This window comes from Pipistrellus hanaki (assembly GCF_964339955.1).
Source record: "Pipistrellus hanaki genome assembly, chromosome: 13".
NCBI classification, from domain to species: Eukaryota; Metazoa; Chordata; class Mammalia; order Chiroptera; family Vespertilionidae; genus Pipistrellus; species Pipistrellus hanaki.
Genome location: NC_140515.1, coordinates 49,211,458 through 49,223,612, shown reverse-complemented (window position 1 = coordinate 49,223,612; position 12,155 = coordinate 49,211,458). Strand labels below are relative to the sequence as shown.

The window sequence follows — 12,155 nt, the reverse complement described above, 5'->3', positions numbered from 1 at the left end:
ATCCCATGCACCAAAAAGTTGCTGGTTCGATTCCCCAGTCACTTGGATTGCAGGCTTGGTCCCCAATCAATGTTTCTCTTCCTCTCTCTCTCTCTCAGATCAATAAGAACATATTTAAAAATAAATAAGTACAATTCCGTGGCATATAGCACATTCACCTCAACGTTGTGCAGCTGTCACCTCTATCTGGTCCCCAAACCTTTCATCACCCCCACAACAAATCTGCTCTTACTGTTCTTCAAGAAATTGTGCCTCGTCTTCCAGAAGCAAGGCCTGTAGCAACAAGAAAGACATGGATCGAAGGTCTGAAAGACTACTGGCGTAACCCACCTGTGTGTAGACATCATGCCGGCTTACTTTTCCATGTTTCTGCTACTGAATGGGAAGGAACTTCCTTGGCCGTGTTCCGAGAGGGTCGTGTTTGGGTGGCATTAGAGGTTCCGCAGCCCCATCCCAAGGAAATACCCCCCAGCTTTGGAACGTGGAGCCCTGAGTGACTGGAGGTGACGGATGACCTCACCCCAGGATTGGAAGCAGTGAGGTCTGCCTCTGGCCCTTGCCTAGCACAGCATGTGATGGGGATGAAGGGATGGTAAAACCCCTCTGGCCAGGCTTTGTCTTTGGGTGTCCCAAAATTTCCGTCTCGCTGAGATTAAGTGAATGACGGATGTCACCAGCTCTACCAGGAAAGGGGAGGCAGCCACTGGGAGGGCTAAGCCAAGACTAGCTTTTTCTACATCTCGGGAACATGGGCGCTTAGCATCAACCATTTTCCTTCCTTCCTTCCTTCTTCCCTCCCTCCCTTTCTTCTTTACTTTCCTCCCTCTCTCCCTCCCTCCCTCCCTTTCTGGCATTCTGAACATGGGCGCTTTGCATCAACCATCTTCTTTACTCCCTCCCTCCCTCCCTCCCTCCCTTCCTCCCTCTCTCTCTCTCTCTCTCTCTCTCTCTCTCTCTCTCTCTCTCTCTGGCATTCTGAACATGGGCGCTTTGCATCAACCATCTTCTTTACTCCCTCCCTCCTCCCTCTCTCTCTCTCTCTCTTTTTCTTTCTGGCATTCTGAACGATATCCGGCTTCAGAGCTGAGGAAACTGAGGCTGAGAGGAAAGCCCTGTGCACAGGCTCACAAAGGAATGTGAAGCTGGGACGTGGCAGATCCCCACATGCCATGGGGAGGTTTTCTAAGGAACCTGGCCCACCCCCTTCTTACACACCCTGACCTCCAAGTGCAGTGGGAGAGGAGAGCAACTCCACTCCCCACCCCCAGGGGAGAGCTGAACACAAACCCTCTGACTCCTCCCCCGGGACACACCCACATCATTTTGGGCGTGTGGCTGACGTGGGGAAGACAACGGACCTCAGCAGCTAGGATCCTCATCCACACAGACCAAACCCGAGCGTGACCAGGAAAAGAGGCTCCGCGGGGCTATGCAAACATTTACTTTATTCCCTTTTCTTCCACGAAGGCAACATCCACGTCCCCTTTTCAAATCCCGTCCCTGAAAGTAAACTTTCTAGAAATGCATTCTTCCTAGATGCAGAGCATGTGAAAACGGGTCAACTCGCAGAAGCGGTTTGGACTGGGAATGGTTCAGGGAATGGATTGGCAAGATTAGGCTTTTGTTTCTGGAAGGGTCTTACCTATCCCTGTGTTACCGCTATGCCCAGACTCCGTTATAGTCCTAGACTCGCAGTTGTGGTTAATGAAGGCTGTAAGAACAGAAATTTCTCCTCATGGTGCGAAATGACTAATGACAGGGTGAAGGTGACATAAGAAATGCTTAACCTTTGAGTCATGCAAAATGTTAAGAAACCAGGGCCAATAGTTTAAAAGACAGGGTGACACTTTTCCAAATTTCGTTTTTTGACAGTCATTTCTTTGTGTCACATCAACAATAAATTTTAGTTGGCTATTCATTCTTGCTTCGGGCAGTCACTTCAGAAGGACAAAGGAAGCACCACCCTACTTCAGTGGTCCTTGTTGTGTTGCGTTTTCAAGGCACTGTTTGTAAACAAGTACAAGATCGCAAATAAAAATATCAGGGACTGTTTTGTGGTGTTTTTTTTTAAAAGTGAATGTTCACCTGTTACAATGCAACCAAAACATTTGAATTTCCACAAGTATGTATGGATTTTTTTACTGCCTTGAATTTCATGTTTGGAAATCAGACCATGCTAACCCCTTTCTCTCCATCTCCATCACCCTGGAATCAGCGTACAAAGTTTGGCTTTCATTACAAACAATCCTTTTACATTCAGACAACCAAGATCTCCGTTCATTACGTCGCTACTCATTTCCACATATACCTGGCTTCAAATATGTTGTTAGGAAGACAAAAAAACAAAAACACTGGCACAGCCTATCAAAATTTTCTGTATTTTTCTGCAAAAGCTAGAAATTCATGCAAAAGCCCCGTTTTCCTCAGCAGGAAGCTAGGGATTTCCTCCACCAGTCAATTCTCTCCTCTCCCCTCAGGAGAACCCCCATCTGTCCAGGTGAGAAGGGAACGAATGGCTCCCCATATTGCTTCTCTTTGAAACGCTGCCCAGAATTCTCCCTGGGCTCGCCGATTGCCTGGGGCGGGCCGCGTGAACTCTGGCCGCATTGAACTTGCACGTGGCAGGACAGCGGGCTGCAGGGCGAGAAGCCCCACATTCTGCAGTGGATGTGCATCTTCTTCCCTCACCCTCTCGAGGAGAACTCTTCCTAGGATACAATGGTAGGTAAACTTTTAACTTGGGGCAGAAGACTAACTCTATTCTTTTTTTTTTTTTTTTTTAAATATATTTTATTGATTTTCCACAGAGAGGAAGGGAGAGGGATAGAGAGCTAGAAACATCGATGAGAGAGAAACATCGACCAGCTGCCTCCTGCACAACCTCTACTGGGGATGTGCCTGCAACCAAGGTGGTACATGCCCTTGACCGGAATCGAACCTGGGACTTTTCCGTCCGCAGGCCGACGCTCTCTCCACTGAGCCACACCAGTTTCGGCTAACTCTGTTCTTTGTTGTTGTTGTTGTTGTTGCATTTCCGTGGTCTACAGCGCGGCGTCGCGCAGCTCGTGGTCCAGGGTGGACTGCGTGAAGGAGGAGCTGGGGGCGTCGGGGAAGTAGCCCTGGAGGAGCCCGCAGTGCTTGCAGAGCGCGGAGGCGCCGCGGCAGGCTTTGAAGAGCTGGGCGATGTACTTGCGGAACTTCTCGCCCAGGAAGAAGTAGACGACGGGGTTCAGGCAGCAGTGCACGAAGGCCAGCGCCTCGGTGGCCTGGAGGGCGTAGGCCAGGCGCCTCTCCATGGCGCAGCCCTGCAGCACCTGCAGCTCCACCAGCGTGTCCAGGAAGAGCATGACGTTGTAGGGCGTCCAGAAGCCCAGGAAGAGGACCACCACGGCGAAGATCATCTTCACTGCCTTGCTCTTCTTCTCGTTCTTGCAGTGCTGCAGGGTCCGGATGATGCGGGAGTAGCAGAACAGCATGATCGCCGAGGGGACCACCAGGCCCAGCACGTTGACCTCCAGGGCGCTCAGGACCTTCCACCGCTTGGCGCTGAACGTGTACCTGCAGTAGACCTGGCCGCCCTCCGTGTAGCACGTGCTGAAGAGGAGGCCCGGCAGAGAGACGGAGATGGCCACCGACCACGTGGCCAAGCTGATGATGACCCCGTAGGTCACGGTCCTGGCTCTCAGGGAGAACACCACGTGCACGATCGCCAGGTACCTGTCGATGCTCATGAGCATGATGAAGAAGATGCCGCTGTAAAAGCCCACCAGGTACACCCAGGAGATGACCTTGCAGAGACCCAGCCCGAACACCCACTGGTCCGCGGCGTAGTAGGCCCAGAACGGGAGGGAGAGCACGAAGAGCAGGTCGGAGATGGCGAGGTTGAGCAGGTACACGTCCGTCATGGACCGCAGGCGCTTGTACTTGAACAGGACCAGGACCACCAAGGCGTTTCCAAGCAGCCCAAACAGGAAGACCAAGAGGTAGAGGGGGGGCAGGAAGAGGCCCGCAAATCTCTTGACGCTCTGTTTCTTGCAAGGCTCGGGGAAAGAGTCGGCGAGATAGTAATTGTTGTAGTAATCCGTGAGGGTGGGTTCTGTGGTGTCCGTGGTGTTCATTTTCGGATCGACGGCAGGTCTGAGGCCAACCAGAGGAAGCTAGCGAGGAGAAGAGCACACAAGAGCCTGGTAAGAGCAAAAACAAATCACAGCAGGGCTGAAGGCAGGGAACCCCGGCGTAATGTTTGGCTCCGACCGTTCTACATCCTTTCCCACCTTCCCCAGGCGAAGGGCTCAGTCCCTCGGAGGGCAGCGCAGCCAAATGAAATAATCCTGCCCCTGGGAGTCAGACGGGTCCCAGATTCCAGTTCTCCGCCACTGTTCCTAGCCCTCTGCTGAGGACAGGTTTCTAAAAGCTAGTCCAGGGTTACTGAGATCACCTGCAGGAAGGAAAAGACCAGCAGCTATCCCCAACAGCACTGCACCGAGGGCCTTTTTCACATAAAAAAAAAAAAAAAAGGAAGACAAAAAACAAGATTTATTTATTTTATTTTTTTAATATTTTATTGACTTTTTACAGAGAGGAAGGGAGAGGGATAGAGAGTTAGAAACATCAATGAGAGAGAAACATCGATCAGCTACCTCCTGCACACACCCCACTGAGGATGTGCCCACAACCAAGGTACATGCCCCTGACCGGAATCGAACCCGGGACCCTTCAGTCCGCAGGCTGAAGCTCTATCCGCTGAGCCAATCTGGTTCCTGCAATGAGTTGCCTCCTATAGGAACCCTGACTGGGGATCAAACCCACAACCTAGGTATGTGCCTCAACCTGGAATCGAACCTTCAACCCTTTAGGTGGACAGAATGATGCTCCAACCAACTGAGCCATCCTGGCCAGCGCTGCATAAAAACTCTAATTCCTCCTATATACTTTGCACTCTATAGATTTCAAACCATGTTCATAGGTATTGTCCCAGACCAACGCTCCTGTCCCTAGCACCCCACCATCCCAGCAACAATCCGGCACTCTGAGCCAACCAACCATGCTGAGCCCCATGGTGTAGATCACTCATGATAAGTTCAGAGAGGTTAAGTGACTTCTGAAGGCCACACAGCTCTGTTCAGAACTTACTCTTCTGGCTCCAAGTCCCAGCAATACGCTGGTAAAGGAAGTCTGCGGGGGGGGGGGGGGGGGGTTGGCGATGGGAGGGCTCCGATGTATGGATTTTTCTGGTTTCCATGCATGATGCAAGTACTCCCACCATGGCCAAGGTCAAGCTACGACTGCCTCACAAAATCCCTGTTTAACAATCAGCTCATGAGAGTTGGTGCTAGTGGGCTCCAGTGCGCCACTGCCCAGTTTCATGGTCGCTCTAGAGCAGCGGTCGGCAAACTCATTAGTCCACGGAGCCAAACATCAACAGGACAGCGGTTAAAATCTCTTTGGGGAGCCACATTTTTTAAACTTAAACTTCTTCTAACGCCACTTCTTCAAAATAGACTCGCCCAGGCCGTGGTATTTTGTGGCAGAGCCACACTCAAGGGGCCAAAGAGCCGCAGTTTGCTGACCACGGCTCTAGAGCATCCTCTCAGGTGGGAACATGCCTGGCCTCCCCCAGCCAGTTTGACACTAACACACCACACACACATCTGTTCTCACGGCCCCTCGGAAGGTTACAGTACCCAGCTGGGTAAACTGGGGGGAATTTTTGGTCTTTCCATGAAAACCAGACATGAAAATCAATCCTATCAGAATGGGAATTGGTATGGCAGATCTGGCAAAGGCACATCAAAGCCAGACATAAAATCTCGACCTCCCCAACTACCTTGTTTCCTATCTAAATTGGCAGATGAAGAGGTCAAAACCTTCTGAAAGTTACACACATATTCATGTGTAAATCAGAGCAATTCAGGGGCGAGGGCTTTCTGACTCAAGGCCAATTCCCCTGGCTTCCTTCTTTCTTCTTCTTCAATTACAGTTTACATTCAGTATTATTGTGTATTAGTTTCATGATCATATACTTCAGAGTGGTTCCCAATGTTTCAAGTCCCTGCCTGGCCTCATGCATAATTAAAATGTTATAGACTATATTCCGCTTTCTTTTTTTAAAAAAAAAAGAAATCACCTATGGAGCCCTGACCGGTTTGGCTCAATGGATAGAGCGTCGGCCTGCGGACTGAAGGGTCCCAGGTTCTATCCTGATCAAGGGCATGTACTTTGGTTGCGGGCACATCCCTGCTGGTGGGAGGTGTGCAGGAGGCAGCTGATCAGTATTTCTCTCTCATCAATGTTTCTAACTCTCTATCCCTCTCCCTTCCTCTCTGTAAAAAAAAAAAATCAATAAAAAATATATTTTTAAAAATATCAAAACAAATCACCTGAGGGTATGTTTCTATTGATTTGAGAGAGAGATCAATGTGAGAGAAACGTTGATTGGTTGGCTCCTCTATGCACCCCAAATGGAGAATCAAACCCGTAACCTAGGCATGTGCCCACACGGGAACTAAATGCGCAATCTCTTGGTGTACTGGAGACTCTCCAACCAACAGAGCCGCCTGGCCAGCGCCTCTTGCTTCCTTCTTATCGGCACCCTATTGAAACCCTTTACCCATTGTTCAGTAATGCACAGCTACGTCCTGCCTCCCACCCTCACCGCCACACACCCGAACACCCAAACTCTGTTTCTCAAGAGAGAGAGAGACAGACCTTGATTTGCTCCAGCAAACGAAGGCTGAAGACCTGGTGCCTCTCAGGGTCTCCAGAAAAAAAAAAAAAAAAGAAGAGAAAAATAATGTAATCCATGAATAGCAACTCCATTTAAACAATTCTGGCCTTCCTGCACCATTTCACCAGGGAAAAACTCAAGAACTACAGTGAAAGAGGCCGAGGAAGTAGGAAACTATCACCAGGAGAACACACGAAAGGAAACACTGTTGGTCCATGTTTGAAGGTCTTCTGTGGTCCCGATTTGTGTGGTCTTTCTCGGCCTGGGAAGAAAGACCACAAGAAAAGCAAGCAGCAGGGAAGTTTACATGTCCAGGGGACATGGTGTATGTACCCTAAGTGTGTGGAGGTCGGTCAGGTGTGTGCAAAAAACGAGTACTCGTCCGGCAAGGGCTCGGAGGGTGTGGGTCCAGGTAGATCGATCGCCTGTGACCCCCCATAGGAGCCGCCTGTGGGCACTAGACGCACCGCGATGCCCGAGTGATGGGTGGGGGTGAGCGGCTGGCAGCTCCCGGTGCTTCCAGAGTCCTCCCACCTGCCAGGAACCAGCCCTGGCCCGGAGCCCTGCGCACGGCCCCCTCCACCCCGCTTACCTTGCTCTCTGCACGTGGCTCTGAAGGAGGTCTGCGAGGCTCTGCCAGGCTTGCCCCAGAAGCAGCGCTAGGACCCACAGTCGCCTTTGAAGGGCACGCGACTTCCTGTGAGTGCTCTCTCTTACCCCGGGCTGGCTTCACGCCGGCTTTTTTTTTTTTTTTTCTTAACAGAAGAATCAGAAAATGACTCTTAGTCACTCATTTCCCCAAACCGAAAGCTGAGAAAGGCTTACTTACTCCCTGGTCGATTAAGGAGAAAAAAGGAAGCGTCTTTATTTTTATTATTATTATTATTTTTTAATTATTTACTTACAGAGAGGAAGGGAGAGAGATAGAGAGTTAGGAACATCGATGAGAGAGAAACATGGATCAGTTGCCTCCTGCACAAACCCCACTGGGGATGTGCCCGCAACCAAGGTACATGCCCTTGACCAGAATCGAACCCGGGCCGATGCTCCATCCACTGAGCAAAAACAGGTTAGGGCTGAAGTACCTTTTTTAAAAAGACACAGATAATTTTTTTTTTTTTTCCTACATCCCTAACGTTCCTTTTAGCTGGCTGTCCGCAGTAGAAGTGATCTTTATATTCTGGACCAGGGGGACGGGTCGTTTTTCCCCCCGTCACATTTCCCTTAGCCTGAACGAGGAATCCAGGAAACACATGGACTGCGACTCAGCGGGCCACATTCGAGCCCTGAGTCAAGATTCAGGTTGAAAGCAGGTTTCAGGTTTTCAAGCTTGCAGAGGTCAGTGTTCAGGTTTGCAAAGGAATAAAGAGACTGCCTTGGAGAAACACTAAATAGGTTTTCCCTCCCTTAAGGATTTCAAAACTAAATAACAACACACATACACCACCCTCAAAGGATCAGGTTTTTAGCTATGCCTACTTCATAAGAACCGAGAGGAGAGCTGGTGTGCTCAAGGCAAACAGCCAGAGACACACACAGTCAGGACCAACACCTGCAGTCCTGACATTGTCACTGACAACAGCTTCCACTGGCCTGAGTTTCCAAAACCTGATTAAACAAACAGGAGCAAAATACTCCAGGGCAACCCTCCCCCAAACCAAGGTGGTACACAGCCCGGCACAGGCATGCAGGGGGAAAGCAGTAACATGACACTACAGCGCCCCCTGGTGTTACCAAGCTTTATTTTAAACACCAAAGACATCAAAACACATGCATTCCCCAGGCCACACTACCCACCACCAGTCCACAGGGACCAGCATACCTGACGTTGGAAGCCATACATCCCAAGGCCTGCAGGAGGAGCTCAGGGACTCAGCTCTAGAGTGGTAGTGGAAAAGCATCAAAGACAGATGTCAGACCTGTCACAGGTTAAAATGAGAGAAGGCTGCTAGGCAGGGTCACAGTGGATTGTATCCAGCACTAGGGCAGCACTGGGTTACAGCAAGCTGGCACTCCAGGGGTCAAGTAGGATGGGGTTAATTATTTTCCTGGGCTCTCTGCTGATTGGCTAATTTGAATAATTTTGTATGCATAGTGGGCCTCCAGATAATGAGAAGCTATTAAGGGAAGTGATTGTGGTATGGACCTCGCTGCTCAAAAAGGAGGAGCTGACCCCTGGACAGTGTTGCTCAGTAGTTAGAGCATTGGTCCCAGCACCGAAGGGTCACGGGTTCGATTCCCAGGCCAGGGCAACATACCTGGATTGCAGGATCGATCCCCAGCCGTAGTCTGGATTTGTGGGAGAGGCCACTAACCGATGTGTTTCTCTCATATCGATGTTTCTCTCTCCCTTCATCTAAGCATGTAAAAAAATAACAACTACAACAACAATACTCCTAGACTCATTTTAAGAAGTTAACATGCCTTTGATAACAACCAGATGAAAAATAAAATTACTCAATTTCATTTACGAATATATTGATGCAAATATCCTATACAAAATATTAACAAACCAAATTAACTAATGTTGAAAAAAAAATACATACTAGCCAAGTTAGCTCATTTCAAAAATGCGAAGTTGGTTTACTGCTAAGAGAACCTATCAATGCAAATCATGACCGTCAGCAGAATAAAAGAGAAAAGCCATCTGAAAGCATTAAATCAGAAAAGCAATAATGTTGTAATAAGACGGTTACTAAGTTACCGGGGTGATCACTTCCTAATGTACATAAATGTCTAATCACTAGGATGTACATCTGAAACTAAGAAAAAATTGTGTGCCAACTATAATTAAAAATAAATTTAAAAACAAAACAAACCTTAGGACATTAAGAACATAAAGAGGAGGCGGGCAGAGGGACGGGCTGGAGGGAGTCAATGGGGGGAAAAGGGGGACATATATAATATTTTAACAATAAAGATTAAAAAACAAAACAAAAACATAAAGGAATGCCCTCGCCGGATAGTTAGTTCCGTTGGTTAGAGCATCGTCCCCATACAGCATGGTTTCAGGTTCGATCTCTGGTCAGGGCACATACAAGGAGCAATCAATGAATGCATAAATAAGTGGAAGCACAAATTGATCCCCTGGAAAGGGTCACAGGGACCTTTTCTCTCTCACCCCCAGGTGTCCAAGGATCACACTTTGAGAATCACCGTTTCCAGGAAATGAAACCTGCCAGCAGATGGCAGCAGGTACGGCAGCATTTTTTTCAAATCTGCATTGGCCATGATTTAGGAAATACTAGTGATTTTGTGATAAATTTATCTCCAAGATAACATTTCTTTAAGATATGTAAGAGAATTTCAGCCCACAGCTCAAGCAGCTATACAAGAACTTTTTCTTTAAAAATATACTTTTATTGATTTTAGAGAGCCAGAGGGAGAGAAACGTCAATTTGATATTCCACTGATTTATGCATTCATTGGTTGCTTCTTTTTTTGTGCTCAGACTGGGTATCCACCCTGCGACCTTGGCATATTGGGACACCACTCTAACCAAGTGAGCTAACCCAGCAGGGCCAAGAACTTTTTCTTAACCTAACCAGAATATTTCAGTATGCAGGAGTGCTCTGGGACTACTCTCCTTTTGTCACCCAGAATATTAAGAACAGCAAAAAGCATTGAGATCCTGTCATTTTATTAAACCAACAAATTTTACATGTTATGCACACTGGAATTACTACAAAATTGAAACACTTACCTAAAGAATTGTGACCAGAATTTAATAAAGCTCACATTTTAAAAAAGGTTAAAGATCAATCTTTTCCCTTTTTCATTATTAAATCTGTGCGAGCACAAAGGAATAGCTCAACAAAGAAAACTCATATCCATTGGAACTCAGCATCTAAATATTGTCTTCAAGCTTCTCAGTGAATGCATTATTTTCTTCACAGAGAAAAAGTTCTTAATTTCATTAAATAAAACATCCAGTTTTCATGACTATCATGAAAGCTTCTGTAAGGCGTGAGATTCAACAAGGGAGCAAAATATTGGCAAAAATGTGTTCCTGAACTAAAACCAAAAGAAACAAGAATAGACTGTGTAACTTGGAAAAGCAGTTAAGTATGTAGTAGAACTGAAATATCATTCAATGATAAAATATAAAACGGAAGCATGATCAGAACGGAAGTGTTCCAATTTAAAAGTAGTTGTCAGTTACCTGGAAGACATTAGAAGATCAGTTCCATGCGAGCAGGGATTTTTGTTTCTTTGTTAGCTACTATTGTACATCTCAGCATCTAGTGCCTCCTGCCACAGAACCAGTCCCTCAACTCTCAGCCCATCCCTGCTCCCTATCATCCCACCCACTGAAGTCAAACCCCCCGAGCTGAGCTCTAAGGCCCTTCTCCCTCCCTCAGAACCCATCTGTCTTGCAGGAATTTGGCTCAAAAGAAAGAGTTCCTCTCCACCTATACCACACACACACACACACACACACACACACACACACAACCGAACTGAGCTCATCAGCTAGGCCAGTGTGGCTCAGTGAGAGTGTCAACCCAAGACCCAGGAGGTCACAGTTCAATTCCCAGGCAGGGCACGTGCAGGGGGGTGCAGGCTTGATCCCCAAGTGTGGGATGTGCAGGAGGCAGACAACCAATGATTCTCTCTCATCACTGATGTTTCTATTATATCTCTCTCCCTCTCCTCTCTAAAATCAATACAAATATTTTTTTTTAAAAAAAGAAATGAGCTCGCCCTAACCGGTTTGGCTCAGTGGATAGAGCGTTGGCCTGTGGGGACTGAAGAGTCCCAGGTTCGATTCCAGTCAAGGGCATGTACCTTGGTTGTGGGCACATCCCCAGTGGGGGGCATGCAGGAGGCAGCTAATCGATGTTTCTCTCTCATCAATGTTTTTCTCTGTCCCTCTCCCTTTCTCTCTGTGAAAAATCAATTTAAAAAATTATATATAATAAAGAAATTAGCTCATCGTATACCCATTCTTTCCATAAACTGCCCACCCTTTCCAGAAACTCTCCCAGTCCAGAGCCCTATTTCTGCAACCATAGCCTTGGGTTTTGAGAATCACTGTCCTGGGCGTGGATTCTCTCTACCTTCGGCGGGCTGTGGCAACCTATCTTGAAAGGTGGATGTGAAAAGAAAATTAAGATTATGTGAACGGCATGTTTTAAAAGGTATAATACAATTTAAGATGTCATATGAACATTCACTCTTATGTAACATTCACTTCTTCTAGAAACTCACAGCAAACATCCCCTGCTCAAACGCTGACTCGCAGATAACCCCGCCTCTCTCCTGCCCTCCGGCCAGCTCGGAGGCACTTGTTTGGTTTGGCGACATAGAAACCTCAGAATGTTTGGCATCAGCGGGAGGCTAAGGTAAAGAGGATCCTTGGCTCTGTCACTGATTAACTCTGTGTCCATAAGCAGGTTCCTTTACTACTCTGCTTCCTCGCCTGTAA

The 12,155-nt window shown here is 47.7% G+C and overlaps 1 protein-coding gene across 2 annotated transcripts; it reads right to left on the bottom strand.

The window, feature by feature from the left end:
- Positions 1-2,366: 2,366 nt before the first annotated feature.
- On the bottom strand, positions 2,367-7,416 carry CCR4 (C-C motif chemokine receptor 4). 2 transcript variants are annotated; one of them, XM_084902220.1, is made up of 2 exons: positions 7,320-7,416; positions 2,367-4,157 (listed from the first exon to the last, which is right to left on the bottom strand). In XM_084902220.1, exon 2 carries the CDS (start codon positions 4,116-4,118, stop codon positions 3,042-3,044), a length of 1,077 nt encoding a protein of 358 aa, XP_084758346.1. In that variant the 5' UTR covers positions 4,119-4,157; positions 7,320-7,416; the 3' UTR covers positions 2,367-3,041. The 2 variants fall into 2 exon arrangements, with proteins under 2 accessions (XP_084758346.1, XP_084758347.1); XM_084902221.1 differs by having other exon boundaries at positions 2,367-4,184; positions 7,320-7,334.
- Positions 7,417-12,155: the final 4,739 nt, after the last annotated feature.

Excerpts from the sequence above, each read along its gene's own strand:
- CCR4 (XM_084902220.1), bottom strand. The coding sequence starts at position 4,118 with ATGAACACCACGGACACCACAGAACCCACCCTCACGGATTACTACAAC.